General features: G+C 37.9%; 2 protein-coding genes and 2 long non-coding RNA genes across 6 annotated transcripts in view; 1 reads left to right on the plus strand and 3 right to left on the minus strand.

Moving 5' to 3' along the window:
* LY75 (lymphocyte antigen 75) overlaps positions 1-14168 on the plus strand; it is a 47141-nt gene extending 32973 nt beyond the window's left edge. The window contains exons 25-35 of one of the 2 annotated variants that reach the window (XM_032190615.1): positions 784-1016; positions 2827-2995; positions 4109-4270; positions 5195-5317; positions 5747-5941; positions 6333-6553; positions 7533-7707; positions 8423-8590; positions 9825-9947; positions 10409-10576; positions 11392-14168. In XM_032190615.1, the coding sequence (XP_032046506.1) occupies positions 784-1016; positions 2827-2995; positions 4109-4270; positions 5195-5317; positions 5747-5941; positions 6333-6553; positions 7533-7707; positions 8423-8590; positions 9825-9947; positions 10409-10576; positions 11392-11576 (1922 nt within the window). In that variant the 3' untranslated portion in view covers positions 11577-14168. Of the gene's footprint in view, positions 1-783; positions 1017-2826; positions 2996-4108; positions 4271-5194; positions 5318-5746; positions 5942-6332; positions 6554-7532; positions 7708-7818; positions 7863-8422; positions 8591-9824; positions 9948-10408; positions 10577-11391 lie in introns of those variants that run through there. The other variant, XM_032190617.1, reaches the window with a different exon arrangement.
* LOC116490964 lies at positions 1011-7533 on the minus strand. The gene is made up of 3 exons (XR_004253436.1): positions 7034-7533; positions 1808-1872; positions 1011-1224 (listed from the first exon to the last, which is right to left on the minus strand). It is a non-coding gene; the product is annotated as an uncharacterized LOC116490964 (long non-coding RNA).
* LOC116490963 lies at positions 8397-13430 on the minus strand. Its single transcript, XR_004253435.1, has 4 exons — positions 13370-13430; positions 10917-11061; positions 10139-10225; positions 8397-8809 (listed from the first exon to the last, which is right to left on the minus strand). It is a non-coding gene; the product is annotated as an uncharacterized LOC116490963 (long non-coding RNA).
* Positions 14169-18498: 4330 nt separating the features above from the next.
* LOC116490622 (unconventional myosin-X-like) overlaps positions 18499-25810 on the minus strand; it is an 84675-nt gene continuing 77363 nt past the window's right edge. For both annotated transcript variants that reach the window (XM_032190000.1, XM_032190001.1), the window contains 4 exons: positions 24737-24860; positions 22793-23242; positions 21872-22063; positions 18499-20814 (listed from right to left, as the gene is read on the minus strand). In XM_032190000.1, the coding sequence (XP_032045891.1) occupies positions 20701-20814; positions 21872-22063; positions 22793-23242; positions 24737-24860 (880 nt within the window). In that variant the 3' untranslated portion in view covers positions 18499-20700. The remainder of the gene's footprint in view (positions 20815-21871; positions 22064-22792; positions 23243-24736; positions 24861-25810) is intronic.

Below are 25810 nucleotides of genomic sequence, written 5' to 3' on the forward strand. Positions count from 1 at the left end.
TATAAATTTGGGGGAGTTACTAGCTTTGCATGCTTTAATTTACCACCCAAGGGAATGTTTGCATATTTTATTAACTACAATTGCAACGCATCACTGAGCTGTCTGCCTTCAGAATGATGCTGATAACTGGCGAGGCTCAGTGCTAAGAACACAAATGGTAAATTACACCCTTCCCTATTCAACGTGGATTTTCTATAATTAATTAAGTGCATATGGAAACAAAATCAATTCCCAATATGCGTGTGGATGGCAGTAAGAAACTCTGGGACTGTGCTGTACACTGTGAGATCTGTATAGACAAGTTTTATGGCCCATTGGATTTGCATAAGCATAAATTCACAGGCTCCACAGAGATAAATGAATCAAGTATAGCAGTCGCTATCTTGCAGCAGAGAGCAGTCATTTTCTCCCACTGCTGTATCTGATTGAAGCTGTGGAGTATGATTTTTCTTCAATAAATTAAATTTTTAACACTATTTAGCAGTTAAATAAAAATAGCTGGTACAAAAAAAGTGTGAAGCCAAGTTAAGAGAGAGATAAAAATAGAGTGGCTGAAAATAGCCCTTCCTGCTTTTTTTGCTGTTATATATTCTCTGTCTAAAGTGTAAAAGATATTTGTTCCTAACTAAAATCATTAGCATAATCTACTTCCTAAGAAAGTATTTTTGATATTTTTTCCAGGGGAATATAAACAGTGTTTTTTTTTCTGTTTGTTACAGAGAAATTGGGAATTTAGAATATATTCCATTGTTTAACCATCTAATAACTGTATTTCTTATTTAGGCATAGGAGCTGCTGATAATCAGACAGAGCAAGTCCTTAATGAAACATTCAGCTATCAAAACGTTCAATATGAAGTAATTCTGAAGAATTTGTCCTGGGATGATGCAATGGCTGCATGCATAAATCGCAAGATGCAGCTGGTTAGCATCACAGATCAGTTCCAGCAGGCTTTTCTGGCTGTTCAGGCTGCCCTTCATAATCAACCGCTGTGGATTGGGCTCTTCAGCAGAGATGTAAGTTTTATTTTCCATTCAGAATGTAGCTTAAAGTAATCTTTAGAGTTGTATGAAACAGAAACTGAGATTAAAAAAATGCAGTAACACATTAATTTCTGGGGTAACTTTTCATTTAGTGATAATCATCCAGAGGGTCTCAAGATTAATGTTCTAAATCTTCTGTTCTCTGAGTTACATAGTCAGTTGTTGGACTCTGCGGAATAGACTGATGAAGAGGAGACAATTGTTTTAAAAGATTATAGGAAAAAGGGACATATTGTAGGGGTAGCATCAACACAGGTCACTATACTACCTTTTGTCTATTTTGTTAATGAACGAATAATATAGTCTTTTAGTATTATCAGCACTGTTTACACTACCACTGTAAAAAGTCAACTCAAATTCTGCTCTAAACAGGAGAAACTAGAAGTGGCAAATGAAATCCGGAATGAATAATTGAATACTTCTGGAGATAGATTTATATAGTTTATGTTAAACTCTGTTGTTATTTCATGTTATTTGTACTTCTGCTTTGAGTTTGAGGGAGACAATGAGATGCATTTTTTTTCTTCTTCTGTGGCTGTGTGTGTTTGTTTTTAAAATCTCTGGAAAAGTCAGTGCAGGAGGTACTGCTTGACTGTTCTGCCTTTATTAGCCAGAGGACCTCCTGGCGATCTTCAGTGTGGACTGAAAGCACTCTTAGCTGTTAATGAACAGGTCTGGGCTTGCTTGCAGGGTTATCTTTTTGCTGAACACAAGTCTTGATAATTGCAAGAAAAAAGTTAAAACTGGTTTGAAAAAAGCCTTACCTGCAAAGGTTGGTGCTCACTTGGCATCTATGGTGTTACGATCTTCCTATGTCAGTAATTGGCTACTGAGTATTCAAGGCAAAGCAGGAAACAAAATAGAAATTTCAGTGTATACTTCATGGAGAATATTTTTTAAAAGGAAATAAGCATTTAGTCTTAATGAAGATGAAGAGACCAGAACAACCTTTTTTCCTTCCTCCTTTGAATATTAACCTAATATTAAAACCTAATAATTTGATGTGACAATCAAATGATTAATTTTGGTGCATACAGCTCAGATATGCACTAGCTTTTGAATATTGGAATGCTTGGTTGTTCGGGCACAATTAAAAAGTCACATGAAAGGCAATTCTAATGAAATTGATCAACAAAACTTTTTATTCCAGTGCTGGAATCCTACATGCAAAAGAAAAGATACAAAATACATTAAATTACAAATAGTCAAGGAGATTTCCTGAGGAAAACTTTAAAATGTAAGGTTCTTAAAGGGTACCAAGGTTGTTGCATGTGGACTTTTCTTATTCCTCCTGCATCCTCCAGGGCAGAAACGTATCTTATTTATTAAATTAGTTAAATACTTGATAGACTACTTTCAACTCTCTGTGGAGAAACTTTGTTTTCAGATATTATCAGTTTTCCAAGACCAGATAATTAGACCTGCCACTGATTTACATGTGCAAATGATGTAATTTGGACATCTCATTGCCTGGCCTTCTTCCATAAGCATAGAAGTTAAACATTAACACTTGATAATTTGTCATTCATTTCAGCTGTTTCATATTCTTGCAACTGCAAAACTTAAAACAACAAAGCTTGTTATATTGTGAACAGATCAAATTGAAAGAGTAGCAGAACATTTAACAGTTCACACCAGAGAGAGACACTGAATGCCATCTGTTTAGCGCACTTTGGCCAATGCAAATGTGTTATCTTGTTTTCTGTACCTTATATATGCATATTATATATATTTTATTTTTATTTACTATGTAAGCTGATCAATTTTACTTGTACAATGCTAGGGTGGAAAACATTACGGCTGGTTGGATGGGAAGCACGTTAGTTTTAGTCGCTGGTCTGATGATGATGAAGAAACAAGTGAAGAATGTGTGTTTTTGGATATTGATGGCTTCTGGAAAACTTCTGACTGTTCCTCTGCAAACAGAGGTGTTATATGCTACTCATCAGAAAGTACGTATGCAAGCAAAATACTTCCAAAAGGTGCATTTTTTTCATGGTGAAGCATATTTGAAAATTTCAGATTGTAACTTCAAAATTAAAACTTTTTAAAATTACATTCCTTCAGACTAGCTTGTTTAAAATAGGGTAGTATGCACCTGTTGATATTAATCCACAGGCTACATAAAAACAAACTCAGCGTAAGTGCTTTGGGGTAGACTATACCTTTTATATTGTTAACTGATTCTACCTTTGTATCATTACTTTAATACCATTGCATACTAATCTCTCCCACTTGCATGTGGAAGATGACTGAGCTACCTCTGTACTATAAACATCTTAATATTGAGACCTCTTTAGTTATTCAAGTCTAAAAAGAGTAAGAGATACCTGACTATACCTGACTATATGGAGGAGAAAGACAGCAGGTAGACACTGAATTGAAAGGTGCAAATTAAAGTCATCTTCAGTTCACATAAACTGTTCTAAATATACATCTATTATAGCAGGACAGCTTTTTTGGGGGGGATGCATATGTAGCATGACTCCTTTCTCAAAGAGAAAAACATCTCAGATTATCACAGATTTCTTCTAGGAGAACATTAATAGCGAGAAGACAGTTAAAACTATTGTTGTACATACTGAGTCACAGTAAAGTATATACTTGAGATTATGACATCTTTAATTAAGTGGTGCTTCCACTCTAATCAACTACAAGAAGAGTTCTTCTCACTTATCAAGTATTAAACAAAGTCATAGAACTAGGCTGTATTGCCAGCTATGGAATAGATTATTTGTTATGGTGATCTACCTTCATACAAAAGGCAGTAAGAGCTTTTAGTTACTCGTTCATGCTTAGCATTTTTATGTAGTGATTTTATTCTTAAACCTATATAACCTAACAGTTGTGCAAGCTGTAAGGGTTTGTACTCTTTTGTAATGCTTACTGCTTAGTTACTTAAAAACAAAACAACAACAGAAAACCCAAACATCACTGTCACAATTGAAAACAGTAACACATTACACATCCAGAGGGCAACACTTTTGTCTTGCTTGTTTTAAAATAGTACCTGAAAATGTACTGTGGTGTGTAAAATTGTTTTAATAATGTTTTTCCTTATTTAGAGAAGAATGAAAAAGAACAAGTTACACAAGTTAAGTGTCCACATAAGATTAAAAATACACCCTGGATATCATTTAGAAACAACTGCTACACTTTTATGATAACAAAAAATAGATGGCAAGAACTGAAGTCTCAAGAAGCTCATCATTTATGCAAGAAAATGAGTAAGTACTTCTTTATATTACAGGTATCTAAGGGCATACCAGATTGAGGGAGATTAGTTTTAGATCTGAGTCACTGTCTTAAAAAGACAGCAAAGTGAGGGTTTAGGAAGGCTGTGCAGTTGGATATGTGTATTAGTGTTGCACTGCCTGATGCTGTTTGTGCTCATGCTACTCTGATTAAAAGTGCAAGGCCATGTGTTTGAGAGGGAGATAACTAGGAACTGCTGAATTCTGAGATCTCTGAAAAATTGAAAACACATTTTTTATTTAAAATATGCAAATTTTAAATGGTTTGGGTAATTGTTATCCCCTTGGCAACGTTCTGTCTTTACAGTCACAAGTACTTTTTTTTTTTTTTTTCTGTGGAACAGTGAAGTGAACAAAGTAAACAGGCAGAGAATAGCCAAATTCAGAAAAGCATATGGGCTTTTCCTGTTCATCCTGATCAAAGTGTACGCTTAGGAGCGACTTCCCTCTTATATTAAGTAATTCTTTTAGCATTTCAAAGACATGCGTACTTACATAAACTGATTTTTCATTAATTGATTTCAATTCAGTCTTTTTCTTAATCTGCCTACTAGATAAAAAGTATTAAGAACATTGTGAACGATTGCTGATAGCTTTGTGTTCTATACACCCGTTTATTTACTAAAATAATAAAGGGAGAAATAGTAAAGGGAAAATAAAATTTTACAGATGGTAGAACCCATAAAAATTTCTGGAGATGAGTCTTAGCCACAAAACCAGGGGAAGCGCTATTGATAACGTCTTTGAGAATTGTTTTCCCACTATTCATTTGGTTCTTTTGTCTTGCTTTTATGTATTTTTAACCTATCTTTAGTAGTTAATAATAGCAGTGAAAAATACTTTGTTGTAACTGAAAGGTGAATCTGTAAGAAAGTAATTAAAAAAAAAAATCAACAGATCCAGAAGCATTTGTTCTGAGTGTTCGAGATGAAGAAGAGAATAACTTTGTTACTGAGCAGCTTCATTCATTCAGCGGACTGGCTATGTGGGTCTGGCTGGGTGTAATTTATGACGACAGTGGTAAGTTGTCTTTTTTTTTTTTTTTTTTGTAATAACTAGATTGGAGATGGTTTGCAGCATTAAGTGCATGTTTCTTGCATGTTTCAGCATATAGCAAACTCAAACCAAATACAAACATATAATAATGATTTATATTTGTATTTATCTTCTAGAAGAAAATAGTTATGGACATGGTTTCTGTTTGAGTGATAATTAGATCCAGTATGTTCTGTTTCATCTAGATTTGATTTCCTGGAAAGCAGGATGTAAAAGGGCCTGGATGAGTAATACTAATGTATTTAGCATTGTATACAGAACTAATTTAGAGTAACTTAGAGCATCACTGATTTTTTTCCAAAGTGAATATCTATCTGTTAATGTCATTAAAAGCTAAATGGTATTTGTACGCATAATGACAACAGTTTGATAAATATGCAATATTTTTCACAGACAAAGTTCTGAAGTGGTATGATGAAACTCATCTGGCTTACAATAACTGGAGGCTGGGAAGACCTACCATAAAGAAGAACAATTTTTTTGCTGGTGTAAATCTTGATGGTTTCTGGGATATTTATAATTATTCTCAAAGTTGGCATGCTCATCACTATAATGTGTACAGTATTCTTGCCTGTAAAATTGAAAGGGGTAAGTTGTAGAGAAGATTCATGTATAATTTATGGAGTGTTGGATGAGGCTCATAATTTAAGTTCTGGTCCTGCAGCACCTTCTGTATAAGGCTTTGGTTTTGCTCCCATTTAACCATGTGGCACTGCTCTTACGGGCTCCTGTTGGTATAGGGTCAGTCTGTGCATAACTACTGCAATATTCTGAGCAGACTGAATGTGTTTGCTGTACTCCGTCATTGGCTGCTTGTAATGTTCAAAATAGAGAAAGATATTTTACATGACATTAAGTGGCTTGCACTGAAAAAAAAAATAACTCGTCTTGCATTGTTACAGATTAATTTTAATACTTTACATATGTTCTTAGTAGTATTAATGAAGTGTACAGTTTGTCTTGTTTTTCTTTGAAATAGGACCCCAGCAGCACAAACCTCGACTGCCTGAGTCTATTCCACATGGAAACAGAACATACAGGATCCTTCAAAAAAAATTAACGTGGTATGAGGCACTGAGAGAATGCAAACAAAATAGAAGTGATCTAGCAAGTGTACACAGTGAATCAGAACAGTTATTTCTGGAAGATATTGTCAAGCAGGATGGCTATCCTCTGTGGCTTGGGTTGTCAATTCACGATGTAAGTATGTACTGTTGGTAACCTCAGTAAGACTTTGTAAATACTATCCTGTATATGACATCAAATATTTTCCCATATTTCTCTTCCAGATCCTTAGAAGCTCCATTTCCATGTAACATATATTAAAGCATATTAAATTTCAGTGTATGTAGAGACACTGCTGCTATTTTTTCTGAATCTTTGAAACTTTAAAATAATACAATCAAGCAAGGCTGAATGGAGCATGTTTAGTGCAGGTCAGGACTGGTTCTTCAAGGCCATTCAGGAATTGGCTCTCTAGCAAGTTATGCATCCCTTCTTCGAGAAGGCCAAGCTACAGATCATATTCCTTTTCTGTCTGCTTGTCCTGAGAGCAAAAGCACATGGTCCCAACCCCATTTCCCACAGTACTCCCCAAATCTGCCTCCAGAACTTGTAGTGGTAGTTGGTTGGCAGGATAGTCCTCTGCAGAGAGTGCAGAAGTGTGTTTTCTATGCTTACCTTTCCCACTTCTGCTCCTCCTTTGATTGTGAACGGGTCCTCCGCTTCTCATAACTGTCTCTTCATTGTCAAGAGTTTCCATCGCTGTATCTACAGTTTGAGCTGACACTGCAAACCATTGCTGAGCCTGGCCTGCTTTATGCACTGCAGCCATGCCAGCGGTTCAGCAGTTTGCAACATGTCTAGTAATCTCCACAGAAAGGAAGACAGACTGCTTAAATGGAACAGCAGAATTACATTAAGTAAAACATTCCCTGCAGAATATTACAAGGCACACTGCGGGTTTAAACTTGGAAAGGTGCTATGGTTTCGCAGTTTGCACAAACTGGTAGGATTCCTATGTTAAGAATTGCTTGGATTGAGAGAATGAGGTATCTGAATTTTAATTTATCACTCATCAAGTGATAACTATTGCTATGTGACTTATTAATGACTGACAAGATTTAAACCACAACCATGTACTGCAGCTTAAAAATTGTAGTTTTCTTTCTTTAATTAGGGAAGTAAAGCTAATTTTGAATGGTCAGATGGAACTGACTTTGACTACTATCCATGGGAATTAGAAAACTCGAATGCTACTGAGAACTGTGTTCTGTTGGATACTAAAGGATCTTGGAACCGTACAAAATGTACAAATGTTGCTGAAGGTGCCATTTGCTATAGCCCTCCAAACAGTAAGTGTTACTTTCCAACATTTTATGTAGTTATCTTCTGTATTCTACTTTTACATGTTTTAATTAGAGATAGAAACAAAGGCTGAAAGACCATATGTTTTTTTTTTTAAGAGTCTAGCAGGGATGATAGAATGTTGGAGACTCATTCTCTAGAGGTAAAAACCTAAAACAATCCTTGTCTTCTCCTGGTCACCTCTGACAAACACTTAAGTGTTGATCTTTTTCTTAATCAAATCTATATCAAACATAAACCAAACTTCAAAACACCATAAAAGGCAAGGGAAAAAAGGTTCCCAAGTCTTTGGGACTTGTCTTATGTCCATTTTTAAACAATTCTATTAGACTTGAAGAATTACATACTAATAATATTATTATATTAGTATATCAATGCATTATAATATTATATTATATATATTATATTTTATACATATATCATACTATAGATTACAGATTATTATATATAATGTAACATATTATATACCATACATTAATATATATTACATTATATATAAATATATTACTATTATATGTAATAATACATTATATAATTATGTATAATATATGATTATTTATTAATATACTAATATTAATATACTGATTGAATAATGAATGTTGGTAGGAGCAGTAGTCCTTGTTAATACTTTCATGTTACTACAACAAAGAAACTGCATAAACTCCTGCAGCAGAAATAACATTGATATCTTTATCTTTCCAGAGAGACAATTACAGCAAAAGCAGGCGAGCCAAGCCCCAGGATGCCCGCAAATTAGTGGAACACTACAGTGGATACAGTATAAGGATCATTGTTACGCATTTGACATGGCGTTCTACAATTTTTCAGTATATAATGCGGAAGATGCTAAGAAAGTCTGCCAGAAACTGAGTATGTGTAGACTCTTTATCACATTACAATCTGTAATTAGTCTATTATACCAAAAGAATTAAAAACAAGAATGAAAGCCATACACTGGCTATGCTTCAGCTTTTCAGCTATCCTTCTTTTATTTAGGAAAACTAATAGGTAGCTTTACCTTTGAACATCTGATTAAGGCCCTTGATAAAACTCTGTAGTGTGCTGACAATTTGGTTGGCACATGGATATCTGCAAAGAAAATGCAGATATTCATTCATGGAGGATTCAGAAACTTAAGGTTTACAGTTTGAAAGAAAATTTTTATTTTATACAAATAACTTTTTTTAGAAATAAAGTTAGTGCTTTTAGCAGTGCTTTCCTACACATATGCTTTCATTAGTTGCCTGCAGATATCCCTATCAAATAGTCCAAAGATTATAGATAATATACATTATAGATGTTACTAAAAAACACTTTTTCTGTCAAATTAAAGGAATCTCTCTCCTGTTTGATAAGCTATGTGGGGATTGTATCACAAAAGACAATGTTAAGCAACTGCATGTACAGAATCTTTGATCACCTTAGTTTAGAAGGTAGTGACTGTCGCAACTTCTGTAATCATATGATATAATGTTAAACCCACTATGTAGGAGGGAAAAAAAAGGTGCAAATAGACCCAGTTTTGAATTCACCTTTCTACTCAGCCTGCCCTGGTGGCTCAAAGAGAAAGTAATCTTTCCCTAAATTAAGCTTCTGGCTTATATTTGCATATAATGGTAAAGAATGGGTACACTGGGTCTCAACTCCAGTGTACCTTTTCCTTCCTCTTACTCCTTAATTTAACACTGTATATAAAAAAAAAAAAAAATGAGGTACGAGTGATTTAGAAAATAACTCGATTCAACAAGATGCTGAGCCTTTTACAAAAGGGATTATCACTTGAACAAGACTAGAAATTCTGAATCAGTGATATACCGTTTGATATCTTCCATGTAGGTAGTCCATATCTGCAGTAAGTTAACTGCATTTTATTTCATATGACCTGCTTGAATAACGAGTCATCTGAAGCTATCTAGTGTAGCACTACACTGTATTTTAGGGCGTGGAGGGTTTGTCTTTCTTTTGCAGGTTACTTCAATTAATCACAGAAGCCCAGACCATTATTTTTTTTTCTTGACGTAATTGTTCCCCCAGGAAGCTTAATGTACGAGCACAATGGAAATTTCTAAAGTTACAATTCTGACCATTTTCCTCTTCCCCTTAGATCCTTCAGCAACACTTCTGACCATAGGAGATGCTGAAGAAAATGCATTTGTGAGCACACACATAAAGGAGAATGATCTCATCACCAAGAAAGTATGGCTTGGACTGACTCAGAACTCTAAGGGTAAGAAGCAGCAACCATGTATGAACATGAGTGTTTCATATGGTAAATAAAAATGTATAAATCCTCAAATAAGAATACAGTTTGTAGTAGTGGTAGCCTACAGTAACTCCTGTCTGAGGTTGGCATCCCTCACTTAGCAGGGCACAGCCCTTTGGACTTTGTCATGTGTTAAGTCTCTTCCTGTTGCTCACCTGAGATAGTCAGGAATCGGTGACGTTCATTTTCTCCAACGCTCTCACTGATGCTTCGTGGTGCTGTTGCTTCTGTCCAAATCGGGTCTGGAGAAGAGGTGTGGTTAAAAGTGATGTGTTCATAATTATTGCTTTAAATATACAGAATAGATATTCTCAGCTCTGATTCTTTTAGCAGTGTAAAATAATAGTTCAATAGCTTGTGAGCTACATTCATTGTAACGTTAAGGGATATTTTGGTGACCTAACTAAGCAAATTTTTCTCAACAGATCAGTCCCTGTACTGGCTTGATGGCTCATCAGTTAATTACGCCAACTGGGAAAACAAAAGCACAGAACTGAATGAAAAATGCAGTGTTATCCTGTCCACAACTGGCACATGGTCCAAAGTTGACTGCAGTCGTAGCCAAAGCAGAGTGGTTTGTAAAGCTCCTTTAGGTATGGAAAAATTGATTTTTAGCAGAGACTTAACACTGTAATGACTACATTCAGGATATTCTTTTTGTGGTGGGGGAAGTCTCTTAAAAAAAAAAAAAAAAAAGTGCAAACCTCACAAGAACCTATCAAGTAGCTCTGCCTTAAACAAGAGCCTTCTGTGACTGTTCTGTCATAAAACTACATTCAGCTAAGACAGTATACTGATGAGAAACAAAGGACAAATTCTTCAGAAATTTACTTCTCCCAGCTCCCACTGTCCACTTATAATAGGGTAAGGGAGAGAATTGAAATTCGCACTTAAGAGACAGCATAGAGTAGTTCCTGTGTTTTTAGTTCTTACCAGAGGGTGTCTTTCATGGGCGAGTCCATACAGGTAGGTACAGAAAGACTTCTGCTTGTAAGAGAAGCTGGGTAAACAGGTACTGCAGATTGTTTTCAAGGAGGATTGTGTTTCAAGGAGGAAGCTTCTGAAAATGGTCGCACAGCTCCAGAAAAAAACACAAAATCAAACAAACAAAAAACTCAGGCCTTGTGTTAATTCCTCACATTCTGCTCTGTCCAGAAAAGGAAGCAATCACTTGAGCATTAAGCAGATTAATCAAAATAGACAAATACTGATTCACATGAGAACCTAACTTCCAGTTGATAAGGTGAAGTCTATTAATACGTTGAAACAGTTTGCCTTTACTCCAGCTAAATGACTCCTACATAAATGCATACGGTATTAGTGTATAACTACCTAAGCACCAACCCCATGAAAGCAATATTCTTACCAAAACTCTTTAAGTAACAACATTTTTTTTGCTCTGTTACAGGTTCTAATCATACTGGGGTGGCTGTAGCATTTGCCCTGTTAATTATCCTAGTCTTCGCTGTCGGATTAGTGTGGTTTCTCTACAAAAAGAAGCGTCTTCACTGGAGTGCCTTCTCTTCAGTACGTTACCAAAGAGGGATGAATGATGATGAAACTGATGATGTGTTCACAAAAGATAGCTATTGAGAACCTGTTCCTTCTAGGCAATTTAGCATGAACTTCACTGTGTGAAGCCACAAGGAATGAACTACTTGATGTTTTGTTACTTCTTTTTGAAAAAGTAATAAGGCTATTCATGGGGGCTAAATTCTTTTATACAAGCGTGCAATTTTTCTTCAAGCCCATTTACATTTGGCCTCAGTTTAAGGTACAAGGGTTCTGGAGTTCTGTAATATATTTTAATTTAGAGTATTATTTTCCTTCTCTTTACTGGAAAACGTTTTTTAATGAAATAATTTGTGCCAATAGTACTTATGCAACATCACCGTATTGAATGCATGTAAAATTGCTACATGAATTCTGTCACTTTTGTACAATTTTCACTCAATAACTTCAGGCCAAATGATGTAACATTTTGATAGCTAGCACTGGATTTACCCTGTAGCAGCTAGCACAAAGACTATAAATAGGAGACAAGCCATTTTTGTGTAGCAACTTTTCTAGAAAGCTATTACAAATTTTGATATAGTAGGGGAGAAAGGAGTTATAAGACAACTAAGCATTCTTTCCCATCCAACTAGACTTTAAATTTTCTTGTTGTAGTGGAGGAAGATCATACTGCTACTTTTTCCCCTTGAAGTCATGAAAAAAACCATGTTATAATGGTGAGATAAGAATCTTAGAATGCAGAATGCACATTTTGAGCAAAGAATTATAGGGAATACCCTGCACTAAAGCCATGCTATCTACGAGTAAATTAAATAAATGTAGAATATTTTAAAAGTCTGAGACTGGCAAGCTGGCAAGTAACTAATCTTATCCCCCAAAGGTAGCAGGAGTAGCAAAACTACCCGCTAAGGGCTAACTGCAAGCACAAGCAAAACTCAAGACATAATTAAAAACCTTAGCCTTATAAAAGCAAAGGCATCAATGTTGTGTTTTATCCTGTGATATAACTGTCAAGTAAATTATTCAGTTTCTTTTTACAAGTCCTTTCACAAAGTTTTAAAAGCACAAATAACAGAAATGTTTACAGTGAAAATCAGTATCTAGAGCTAAGCATTGATTAAGACAAACATTAAGAAAACTGCACCTAGAGTAGTATTTAGAGGAAGATTTATCACACTCTAGCTTGTCTTCAAACTACTCTGGAGTTAGACCCGAGTGATTTTCTTGTGGATAAAACAGGGAAAAGACCTCCATTTTATGATCTGTTGCACTGTGACACCTGAGGACAGGAGTTTGCAGTGATGGTGTTCCACGTTCTGTAACAAGATGCTCCTGACATTGTACCTCCAGTAATGCTCTTGTTTATACTAGGGTTAAATGCTTTACTATATAAGGTGAAATATCTGTTGTCTGTCCAAGAAATAAGATAAAGATATAAGGAAGGAGTGAGAAAGAATGTATGGTAAATTAAGTTGCGTATGTAAATGCTAAAAATACTTGAGTATTTTACATAAAACTTAAACTTGATTTTTGTATGGAATGTGTCACTGTGGCCTTTTCTATGCACTCCGAAGAAAGTTATAAAGGGAAAAAGGGAAGACAGCATTGTAAATGTTATTCTAGTGATTTGACTGTTTCGGAAGTCATTAGACTTCTTAACCGTGCAGTACGAAAGTCAGAACAGACACGGCTACTTTTATGAAGGAGTATATGCAAAAGACCAAATCCATTCCCCATCTAATGATGGTGTGATATGGGAAATAGGAATACATTTGGTCTGACATGCTGAAAAAGCGTACTACTGATTTCTCTAAAGCAACATTGCAAGGTCATAACATTCAGCTGCGTTTTTTTCCCTGCGGTTTACTTACGTTGACAGCACTTTTCTTTGTTCCTTTTTGCACTATTTTGATAAGCAGGTGTTTATCATCTGTACTGAGAAATAGAGAACTTTCTGTAGATATCACTTTAGAGCCTGTTAAAATAGAGTGAAGGGGCATAGTAAAGGAAACATTGTTTTAGTTTGCTGATGAAGAAATAAGCACTTTCATTGTTTTGGTACTTAGGCACAATTGTGGACGTTTTCTTTCTTCTTTCTTGATGCTAGTTACTATGTAATGAAAATAATCCCCACCTCCCTTCTTAAGCCTCCTTGGTTCCAGAAGTGTGAAACATAAACCCTGGTGCCTGTCATCTTGTTTTAGCTTATAAGCATAAATGCTTTGCCAAACAATTTCTAAGTTAACAAACTTTAAAAGTGGTGTTTTATTGTCCTTTTCTAACAACAATAATAATTGGGGAAAAATATTTACAAATTCATGTTTTCAGATTTACTAGTTTTATAGGTGTTTATACTTTGAAAATTTTTAGGTGCGAGTCTGAAATTGAAATTAGTGATAAAATCCTAATTACCCAACAAATGACTATATCCTTTTTATAATAAAACCAAATATTTGTATATTTTATTCTTATGGATGATGTAAATAATTTTGCAAGGCCCCTCTTCTCGTGTTTGTTTTATCATACCCAAGTTGTCTCATCACTGGTGATTCTTATTTGAACAAGCACAACTGCCTTAGTGCAGCTGAATAACCCACTTTATTTGAAATATATAGGAAAATTATTTAGCAGTATTGTTACTGAAAGAATAAAGTTAAATAAAACACTAAACTGCTTACACTGGTTTTATTTCCATGGAAGCAGTTATCAGAGCTAAGGTACAGCTTATTAATCACTGCATAAAAAAAGCACATAGCACAGGAGCTGTGATCACAATTAAAACAGATAGTTTTTACACGGATAAGGTTTGCCCAGAAAGGCAACATTCCTCTGTGCCTTTGTTTTTAAATCAAGGTACAGCTCAGTAGAGTCACTAAATGAGACAGCTTAGCTTTCTTAGAACAGCTTAGCTCTAATGCAGTTTATAAGGGCTCCTAGCATAATTCCCCATAAAATGGAGGCAAAGTTAAAATACCTCCAACCTTGTGACAGTTGCAATTTAAGCATGAGCTGTGTTCATTTTAAGTATCACCTGAAACTCTGAATTCCAGACCCCTAAAATCCCACATCTGGCCAGAGGGCAATGTTACTAGCTACAGGCAGTGCCTTGCTGGGAGAAACACCCTGTTATGCACGACTATGAACATGGTCAATTGCCTCAAAAGAATTAATGTAAGAACTGAAGACAAAGGACGAGCAGGGAAACAGAAACACAAAAACAAAGTATATTCCCCAGGTCACACAGCGGTGGAAGTGGGAAGACATCTTAAAGCACAGACTGTCTGCTGGACTGCGGTAGTTCAACACAAAAACGATACAGCTTCAGCTAAATGCACAAAGGTTTTTGCACACCTATGACCTGACATGCACATCACAGTCCTGTTACAACTGAAGACCTTACTCCTATGGAAAGACCCATAGCAAATGGAGCAGCAGCTTTGGTTACTATTCCTGATTTTTGCAGTCTCTGAAGCATCTCTCACCAAATCCTCTGTCACAGAAAGGTTAAACTGCACCTGACACTGGACCAACCATCATTTTCACTTTAACACAGTTTCTGTGTCAGTAACTTAACTCATGCAGCTATCAACCACAAATGCTTATGCACGAACACTGGCTCTGATACATTTATTGCACTTTCTATCATTTTTTTTTCCTTCTTATTTTTTAAACCAAATGTACCATCTGCTCATTGCTCTGGACATATGTTACACATCCAAACATTTCTGAATGGCAGAAATAAATTGCATGGCCTGTCAGTGATTATACATATATACATATATATACACACATATATATATACACACACATATATATATTTGGTGGTTGCAAATAAAGACCACATTTACAATATGTGTTGCTGAAAGTCAGAATTACAGTTTGGACGCTTTATGCAGGCGTTGTTGCTCCGTGTATGGAGCACAGTGTAACCCCCATATTCATAAAAGTTTGTCTGATTCATAGAATCAGACTGGTTTGGGTTGGAAGGGACCTTAAGGATCATCCAATTCCAACCCCCTGTCGTGGGCAGGGACGCCACCCACTCAATCAGGTTGCTCAGGGCCTCATCCAACCCAGTCTTGAACACTTCAAGGGATGAGGCATCCACAACCTCTGGGCAACCTGCTCCAGTGCCTCACCACCATCTGAGTGAAGAAATTCCTCCTGATCTCTAATCATAATCTCCCCTCTTAGTTCCCCCTTGTCCTGTCAATATCTGACCGAGCAAAGAGTTGCTCTCCATCTTTTTTATAAGTCCCCATTAAGTACCGAAAAGCCGCAATTCATTCTGTTGTCAAGAAAATGCAAGTTCTTATTGACCAACTTATGTAACGGACTTTGATAGAGAACTATGAGCAAAATTAAAGAACTAAGCTTAGGAAAAGCAGGCAATCAGGTACACAAAAGACAAATTCAGTTGTCACTGCAATGGACTTCTCCCATTTAGATCCGAAGAGTTTTTAAACTGGCAATTGAGAAAGCACTACAAAACATGATTTCACTATTGATATGAAATTAACTTGCAAATGCTGCATAGCATTAACGCCACTATCTTGTTTTAATCCCTTTATCGTATTTTCACATTGAAAATGCCTATGCCTACTATTGTAATATCTGCCAGTAACTAAGCTTTTTGACAGAACTTGGGGGGGGCAGGGTTAGGGAAATACCAGATGAGGTACATATACTTGTTGTGATTACATGGTAATGCAACACAGACTGCAAGTCCTGGATTTCTATTTGCAGTGCAGAAAGAAATGCAATCAGAACGATGGCTGGTTGGTAGCTTTGCTCAGCATAAATATAATAATTTTCTCTATGGTAACTTTTAAGAAAGTGGCATTTCAGTGATAGAAAATAATTATTCCAAAATGTGCTTTCTTCATTATATTGGCCCCTTAACGTGCATATTTTTTTTTTTGTGAGAACAAAGATCTTTTCCTGCATGCTGTATCTCAGGGCACTTGCATTAATTCTAAGAGAGCTCTTTCTACTCCTGCTTTCTCTTAGCTTATCTTTCCATATGCCCTGTGTCATTGTTCCCCTTTAACAGACGATATAGAATGAATGTTTAAGCAAAAATGCAACACTTCTTATACTCTGTAAAACGCAGCAAGCATTGTATGCCTATTCAGATTAACCTTACAAAGCCATTGATTCAGATGAACTCACAAATACGCCTGCATGACTGTGCATGGCTGAATGACATCCCTGTTAGCATCTGCACTGCCTGCTGCTTCATTGGCCTTTATTTTCCCAAGCATGGTATGCGCACTGGGGCACTGTGTTGCAAGGGAGAGTGTAAGTTACATGTATACAGGTAATACACGGGCACATTTACCCAGGACTTGGCTCAGGAGCTACTTTGAGGAAAGGGGCTGAGCTCCTGAACTTTCTGCTGTGTCTTATCTCCTGCGGCTGCTGTTGTGCTTCACACTTCTTCTGTGCTGTGCCTGTTGCCCTGTCCCTCACAGGTTTTGCCCATCCACCTCGCACAGCCCCCTACAGCCTCTGCCTTACGCTGAACACCTGGCTGTGCCTGCAGCCTCCAGAGCTGTGACTAGCCACCTGCAGACACCCTAGATACAAGTACTTGAGAAAGTATAGTACTACTTAAGCTGTGGCGTAGGGTTAACGTGTAAGCACCAGCACTGGCAGACAGAAAAGCTCCGAGTTACCCGACAAACACCACTAGGGCACCACTGGCGAGCGCACCGCCAGATAAACTCACCACCGGGCACAGAAGCCTGCAAACCAGCTGCCGGGGAAGGAGACCGGGAAGCACCACCCGCAGCCACCAGCCTGAGAGGCGCAGGACGAGCAGCCCCGCAACCCCACCGCGGGGAGCCGGGACGAGGAACCCGAGGAACGCCCGGGGGCTGCGGGACTCCCCCGGGGGCCGCCTCGGCCGAGGGACGGCCCCTGGGCGGGCCGCTGAGGCAGCGCCCAAAATGGCGGCAGGCGCCGCGCAGGCGCAGGGGGTGTACAGTGGTTGCCTGGCTGAGGAGTGAAATGACGGGCCTGGGGCTGCCTAAAGGGGTTTTAGCGTGTATGGGGTGTTCCAGGGAGGGTTGTGGGATAAGAGGTGCGTGTTCGGTTCTGGCACTGTCCCCAACACCCGCCCAAACAAGGGGGAGCTGCCTGTGTTTGGGGCTTACTAAGCAGAAAGGAGAGACCAAGTGGTTGGGCAATTACAGGCAGGTATGTGCAACAGCTGAGGAAAGAAAAGCAACTGATGAAGTAAACAGAGGCAGTTCCCATCTAAAGTAAGGAGCTGTAAAGACTATACAAGGTGTTAAACATGAAAAAACTGAAAATCTGTGAACCGTTGGTAGTAAAATTCACAGAATCCTAGAATCATGAAGGTTGGAAAAGACCCCCAAGATCATCTGGTCCAACCATCACCCTACTACCAATGTCATCCACCAAACCATGTCGCTAATCACCAGGTCCATCCTTTCCTTGAACATCCCCAGGGATGGTGATTCCACCACCTCCCTGGGCAACCCATTCCAATGTCTGACTACTCTTCCTGAGGAAAAATGTCACCTAATTTCCAACCTAAACCTCCCCTTGCATAGAGTGATTTCCAGGGTCCCAGAGGGCTCTCAGAGCACCTGGCCAACGGATGTATAAGGGCACGTTGATGGGGACTGTGCATCACTGCATTGTTTCCATACCTGTGGACTTCCAAACCTGTGGTTTGCTAGAGCATAGTCTGTATTGCTGACGGCTCAGCTGTTCCTATGCAGATTTACTGCTTCAGTGATGTGCCCTTGGGTGAAAACCAGCCCCTGAGTGAGCAGCAGAACCTGGAAACAAACCTCACACCTTGTAGTGGCAAATTGCATTCTGTTATTTGCCACAGAGGCAAATTTCCCTCCCGAGAGAAGGGCTATTACCCACTCATAACATTGATACCTCCTTTTTACTTACAAGTTCTGAGTATTAGATCACTGAGTAAACACCTTAACATGAGCACACAATGTCTGAGAGTGAATACAGCCTGTGCAATCCAATAATTTATTAAACTTTCATCTTGTAAAGCCAGTTACAAATTAAAAAAGACAGCAGAAGGAATTCTGTAATAGAAATGAGCAAAATTACAACAAATACTAACGGGAGTTACATTCCCAAGTGGGTTCAAGCTGCCTGCAGCAACCCAAGAGCCAGAACAGAAATAGTGCAGAGTTAGGACAGGGATAATCAAGGCTATTCTGATACATAAAGAGATCTAGTCAGTGTACGGACCAATACAAAGTGTTACTTTTCAGGTTGCCTCTGCATTCCTGTTCTCTCTCACTTGCGACCTGGCCATCTTTTTATTCTTTGTGATAAAAAGTGGATGTTTGTACGATCCTTCAGTAAAGCTATTTAAGGCAAAACTCCAGTTGAAAGTACAATATATAGTAGTGGCTATCCTCTTAGGCTGGATGTGTGGCAGGTGGACAGGGTGTTTGCACATGCTGCAGTGTATTGTGTGAGAAAAGCACAGATTATGCACTGTGTTTTTTCTTGCATTGTCAGCCTCAAAACTGTAGTGTTACATGACAGTATTAGTGAAATGGCACAACTTGAAGATTAATTTAAACTGAACCTGTTGCATACTGACTCCTAGTTTTCTTGTCTATGAAATTTCTATTTTATAGCTAACAGGCCTTAAGCTGACACTTCTTCAGAAATACAAACATCTGATTTTAAACAATCCTGCAACAAGGTCCACATCACACACACAGCTCTATAGTTTCATTAGGAAACTGAATGGGCCTTTGCATTTCAGGACTTGACATGACAGGGGTTGTAGAAAATGACGGCCTAGCCACAAGGTTTCTTGATTGCCAATGCAACCAATTTGTGATGCGTCTAACAATACCAAATATTGTTTTAAACAATGAAATCAGGAGACTGAAGATGACTGTCATCTTTCACTGAGAAGGAAAAAAAAAAGTTGCTTCTTCAAATTGCAAATGGCTATAAAAACCTCCAAGAAGCATTTTTATATATATATATATATATATATTTGCTGATGTCTAGGGACCTAAGAGAGACTGGAAGAGGATATTGAGATTTGGTGATGGGAGCAGTTCCAATTAAAACTCAGCAGAGAATGAAGGACTTGGCATCTGCTTACAGTAGTACAAAGGAATTAAATTATTGCCTATAAGAATATATCTAGGCATCTCTTCACTCAGTATGAAACTGTTCATTTAAAGCTAATGTTCAGGGGTTTCCGTCATCCTAAAATCCCATCTAGTGAAATAAGGAACTTAACGCAGGTAGGCTGCTGGCCATAAAAACGTCTGACCTCCATCTGAAACTTGGAATTTGTCAGGAACAGCTTTTCTAGTAATGCAACTACATCAATCTTGCCTTCTGGGCTGTGAAAAGGCAATCATTAATTCTTAGGTAACAGGTGCTACTTAGAATTACCAAAATGGTACCTGATGATATATTTCAGTGGTACTATTCCCCTGGACTTTTCTTCTATGTTTGAGTATTTAGAATTTTTACTTAAAGTGCCATTTTTTACAGTCATGTACCTGTGAACTTCTGTTAGAAGGTAACAACTCTCCTCAGGTGTTTTTGTTTGTTTGTTTAATGGTCTCTCGTGTAGGGTTTGACCTCTTTATTGGACTGTTTGGCTTCAATTACAAAAAAGATATTTTCTTTTAAGACCAGATGACATCATTAGTATATCCTGAAGAGAAAATTCCAGAGTGACTTATTTCGGAGCTACCTACAAAATAAATAAAAAAACAAATATTCTCCTAGCAGACTGTGCTGTGATCCCCTGATCCCAGATGTTTGCATGTTGGAAATTCTTAAGGAAGCTTAACTCTGCCTCCTGTAGTGCAGATTCTTGTGATTTTTTTCTGCCAGTATGACAGGTACTTGTGAAAGCAGCAGAGGGGACAGGCAGAAGGAGGATGCTTCTGACTTTGCTTCTTTAAGGTACATTGTTCATCAGACAAGCAAGGGAAAACAAGTTTTGGGCCGTTAATATTCAACAACAACAGTTGTTACTGTTCAATGTCTTTAGGCAGAAGTGCAAATCCTATGGTACTGCAGATGCCACTTCAGCTCTTAAATACAGTAGTCAGTCAAGTAGAGTTCTTAAAAACATCTTTGCTACACTTGTGCTGGCAAGTTGCAAATACCAATCATTAAACAACTGCCTCTCTCTCATGGCAGTTCGTTCATATCACCTAGTCCAGACGCTAGCGTGACTGTCCACACTGGTGGCTGACTTGACGCTGCAGCGTTTCTTCACTATCATGTTGATGTATGCTTTCATGATCTTTATTATCTCACCCACCTAGAAAAAGAACACAATAACAGGATAAGCACATCAAAAACCTACTTCCACTGATGTATACCAGACATTTTGCAGAAAAAGTTTCCCCTTGTCCGAACTCACGGCACTGTAAATTTTGCATGTAATGTTAACGTGAATATGACAGTAAGGATAAGCATGAAAGAGTTGAGTCATTACCTCTATACACAGAAAAGATACAGGAAATGAAAACAAGGTCAGTAACAGGTATGCAATGGCGTCTTTACAAATAAATGTTAAAAAGAATGGGATGTTTCAATATGGAAAAAAGCTGACAGAAGGATATGGCAGAACTCTACAAAATCCTGGGCTGCCTGGGAAAGACAAATTGAGAATGACTGGTTCCAGTCTTTCCCAACACAAGAATGGGAAGACATCAAGTGAAATACAGTGGCAGACTGACTGAGGGGAGTATTTTTTACTCATAAACAGCAGAATTCATTGTCATATTTGCAAGCATTTTTGAAACATATATGTGCTTCTCTAGATTACTCTAGCATGTTCTTAGTTGTGCACACTGTGCATAAAAAGACCTAAGTTTCCTCTGAGGTACGTTCAGGATAGAGCTAATACACCAGTTGGGACTGTGATTCTGGTGGGAGAGAGCTGTGATCTTACAGCAGCACCTTTTAGTACTTGACAAGTTTGTGTTCTGTCTTGTAGCTCAAAGAAAAGCACCTTTAATGCTACTAAACATCTTTATTTTCTGATTTTGTGAACTCCACATTTATAAACTGGAAGGGAATGAATTAACTGACAGGATGCACACTCATGAGCACCCAAAATTTGAAATTCCGAGTGCCATGGGAGACACTCAACCTCCTTCACTTTTTAACCATCATTCTTTTTTATGTATATCTCTGTATTCAAGATAGACACCTTGACTCTCTAGGTTTAGGGTCCCTTCATCTTTTTCTTTGCCTGTCCTGTCCCTTCAGCAGAAGTTCTTGCCTATAACCTTGTCTTGTCCTTAGAAATTAGGGCTTTACTGGAGTGCTAGTAAAACAGCAAATATAACATGTCTTGTGCTTTCACATACCTGGGACGTTTCAAAGAACATTTCTCTCTCATCCACTGTAATTTTGAAGGTGTTAGGTTGTGGAGCTCCAAAGAAAACAATGTGCTCATACTGGAAAGTTTCTAGTGGTTTAGGGTCCCCGCGCTTGTAGACAGACACATTCTCTGTGCTGACTCCAAGCCAAAGATCATTTGGAAATCCACCTTCCTTGCACTGCAGAAACAGAAACACAAAATTTTGCTTAAATGCAGTGGAGTATCAAATCATCTTTGATTCAAGGAAAAGCTCTCCTTTTCTGGCTCCTGTAGGATATTTAATTTCTCCAGCCCAATATAAAAAATAGTATGTCTACAGAAGGAATCTTGTAGGCACTCCTCTGCAAAGATATAGAAGTGACATGGCTGCGCATAAATATCATTTGAGTAACAAATAATTGTAGTACTTAACAATTCTCATCAGATTTTAAAGAGATTTAGCAAGTTAAGATTCTCCTCATTATTTTACAGATGATAGAGTAAGGGCAAGCAACGTCCCATGGTAATCCATCTGGGCAGCAACAGAAATGAAAAATACTGAAGCTGTGGATTCCTGCAGTAGCAGGCTAATCCCAGTGGTCTAACTGACCCAGTTTGAGTGGTCACATTGCTACAGAACAGAGTTGTGCTTTTTGCTGTGAAGGACAATATGGCTTCATTTTACTTCCACTTCTACTAGCTACCACCTTCTTAAGCCCAGAAAAGTTTCCCCAAATCTACTGCTTTCTGCATCACACCTTTTTGTATATGTATTACTACAGGCTTACTCTCAGCTTATTATGACAAAATGCAGCCAATTCCTGAAATTCCCTTCTGCTGCTGAGCAATATAATATACATAGCTGTATCTGTTCTACAGGCTGATGCCTCTCCTTGGCAGTCATTAAATGAGGTTATACATCTCTCACCTCAACGTCAAAGAGGGTTGACCCATAACCTGGCCACTCCTTTACGATGGACATGTATTTCACCATGGCCTGATGCTGAGAGAGACCCTGCAACTTGGTCCATTTCTGTGCTATGCTTGCACGAGCAGCTGACAGCTCTTCCTTCACCCACATCTCCATCATTTGCTCCTCTTCTACCTTCTGCTTCTTTACAGAGCCTGTCTTGAAGCTACGTTTCAATGTCCCTTCAAGAAAGCTGGTCCGCCTCCTCTCCAGAGTATGACTGGTGGTGCCACTGCTCTTTGTTGAGTGCAGTATTTTGGATTTTAGTCTGTTAACTGGATAGATCCCATCAAGGGTCCAACTTATTTTAGAATAATCCCCATGAAGGTACTGGAGCCGTAGTGCTGCTAGGCGCTGCAGGGTGTCCTCTGGTGCAGGAAAATGACCATCTATGAGGCTTTCGTGAGCCTACAAACAAAAACAAACAAACAAACAAAAAAAACACAACAAATCATTATAAGGCAGAAACACACTATTGACATCTGGGTCCATGTAGATATTCTAAGCCAATCCCTGCAGAAAAGACCGAATTCAGGAGGTCAAAGCACACATTATAATAAAGAATTCAAAGTCTGTAACTGGTGGATGAGCAGACTTGGGGGTGAATGTGTCTTTCTGCAAGCTTGGACAGAAAGGAGATCTCAGAAGGACCTTTAGGTCTTTAACAGACTCTTTAGGTCTGTAACAGATAGGAGAGCCAGAAATTGAGACAGTTTGTTTAGTACTCTACCAGCTGCAGCTCCTGTGTGGAGATAATATTCAAATACAGATAAAGTTGGATATAATAAACTCGAGACATTCAACCTCGGCCTCATTGCACACCAGCAACTTTCACCTCCTCCAAAATGTATTATTATATATATATATACATTTTTTTTTTTACTTCATCCATCACACACCTCAATAACTCCTGCTCTCCTCCTGTTACTTTTTTCTACTAACCTTTGCTAGTGAAAGCTGTCTAGACTGAAAGCCTTGTCAATTCAGAGTTTGGTACAACTGAGTTTCCACAGAGCACTGTGTCCTGTTCCTGACTGTTTCCTAGACAACACTTTAACCTTCATTTCAAGAAAGTCCTCTCGGGGAACAATTGTCTGTGTGATGTACATGCCAACAACTTGATCAACAGCCAGTTTCAATCTTCATAACACTGACCCCTTTAACACATATTAATTAAATTTCAACAGATATCATATTCTGAGGCAAGATCAAAGTGTTCATTAGAAGTAACAAAGATGGGCTGAATCACACAGCTGGCTACTCTACTCAGTTTACTTTTGCATCCCTAATTGTGGGGTTATTTCATACCAGTGTGATCTCTGGCCTAACAAGCATCACGTTGCTACAAACTATAGTGACTTAAATAAAAAATTAGTCAGCAAACTATTGTCAACACCATTCTCTTGTCTTTTTGCAATAGTACTATATTCTGGTGCCTGTTAATCAGAAGAAATTGCCTGAAAGATAATTTTCTTTGTAAATTTCCATAACAACCCAAGGTTTGACTGTTTTTGTAAGTTGGATCTAGCAAACAGCTAGATTTTTCAATTTTCTTTACACTTGCACTCTGTAAGCAACTATTTTACAGAATCATCTTAAATTATTATCTACATTTCCGTATCTTTCAAAATTAAAGATGAATTCTAAAAGCATTTTATTATAATTGGTGCTTCAGTTTTTGAAAGCCTGTTAATTTTTCTTGCTTTTGTTCTAATACTCCTATTCCTTTGAGAATTTCTCTGCGTACCTGCTTGTTAGATTCCAGGCAAAAGTCTGAGACAATAAACTCTTCTGTTCAGACCAGCATTCACACTTCTAATGTAAAGCTAAACCAGTTTTCTGTATACTCTGGTGTACTTCTGCTACCCTGGAAACTAAATCATTCTCCCACTGCCAGCTTACCTGCTCAAACATGAAAGCAAACTCCACTCCATCTTTGGGAACATTCTCGATATCCAAGAAGCAGTAAAGTTTAAAATATAGCTGCCATTGTCCTTCTTCCTCTTCTTCCTCAGAGCCAGCAAGTCTGTACGACAGGAAAGAGAATGAGAGAGGGGGAAAAAAAATAGTAACCAGAAGAACCATGGTACTGGGATGTCCACAGTGCTCATGAAATAAAAGTTCCTCTGGATTTCTAAAACAAAAAGCATACAGAACTACCCCATTTATCAGGGCAATCTTTGTGCAACAGACTTTTCCGGTGGATTCAATTTTCTTCTCTGAGTCACCTGCTTTCAGCAGGACCCAAAGTTCTTATCAGATACAATTGATAAAAAAAAATTGATCAATAGTTCTATATAAATGCAAGAGTTATGGGGAGGACACAAAGCGCTTCCCATTTTTAACATATTGTTTCTGTGTAGTCTTGTGACTGTGAAAAGCATCAATCTTGCCACCATTTATAACAATTTTATTTTCGTCTTCAGAACCAATATAAAATAAGACAATGGCAGCTTTCTCTACAAATTACTGCTTTCTTTATATGCCTAGCCACAAAATCACAGTCCACAGTAAGAAATTAGAGCTGCTTTTCTATGCCCACTTAAATCTTTGCTCTCTCTTCTGATGAAGCTATTATGAGGTAAATTGACAAGATGTTATCAAAGCTAGTTGATATAAAGACATTTTCGTAGAGGGCACTGAGCTGAGTACCCTGAATCATTTATCCAAATAGATTAATTTTCATGTCTGACTAGTGGTGATGAAGCCAATTACTTCAAAGGAAGAGGCATTGAAACTTATATTGCTGAGATGGTCCCTAAGTAGGGTTCACATTCATAAACTCTGCAAGGAACAGTCACTGTTTGCAGCTCAGAAATGTCTAGAAAAACATCAAAGCAAACACTGGCAGCTACAATCTTACAGTTCCAAAAATGTGAAAAGCAGCACCAGTGTCATTTCTTAACGCTTTCATTATATACCACTTCCTTGGCTGGTCAAGGATCTTACAGATGGTATTTGCTTGTGTAGCCCAAA

The sequence above is a fragment of the Aythya fuligula genome, chromosome 6, assembly GCF_009819795.1.
Source record: "Aythya fuligula isolate bAytFul2 chromosome 6, bAytFul2.pri, whole genome shotgun sequence".
In the NCBI taxonomy this organism is placed as follows: Eukaryota; Metazoa; Chordata; class Aves; order Anseriformes; family Anatidae; genus Aythya; species Aythya fuligula.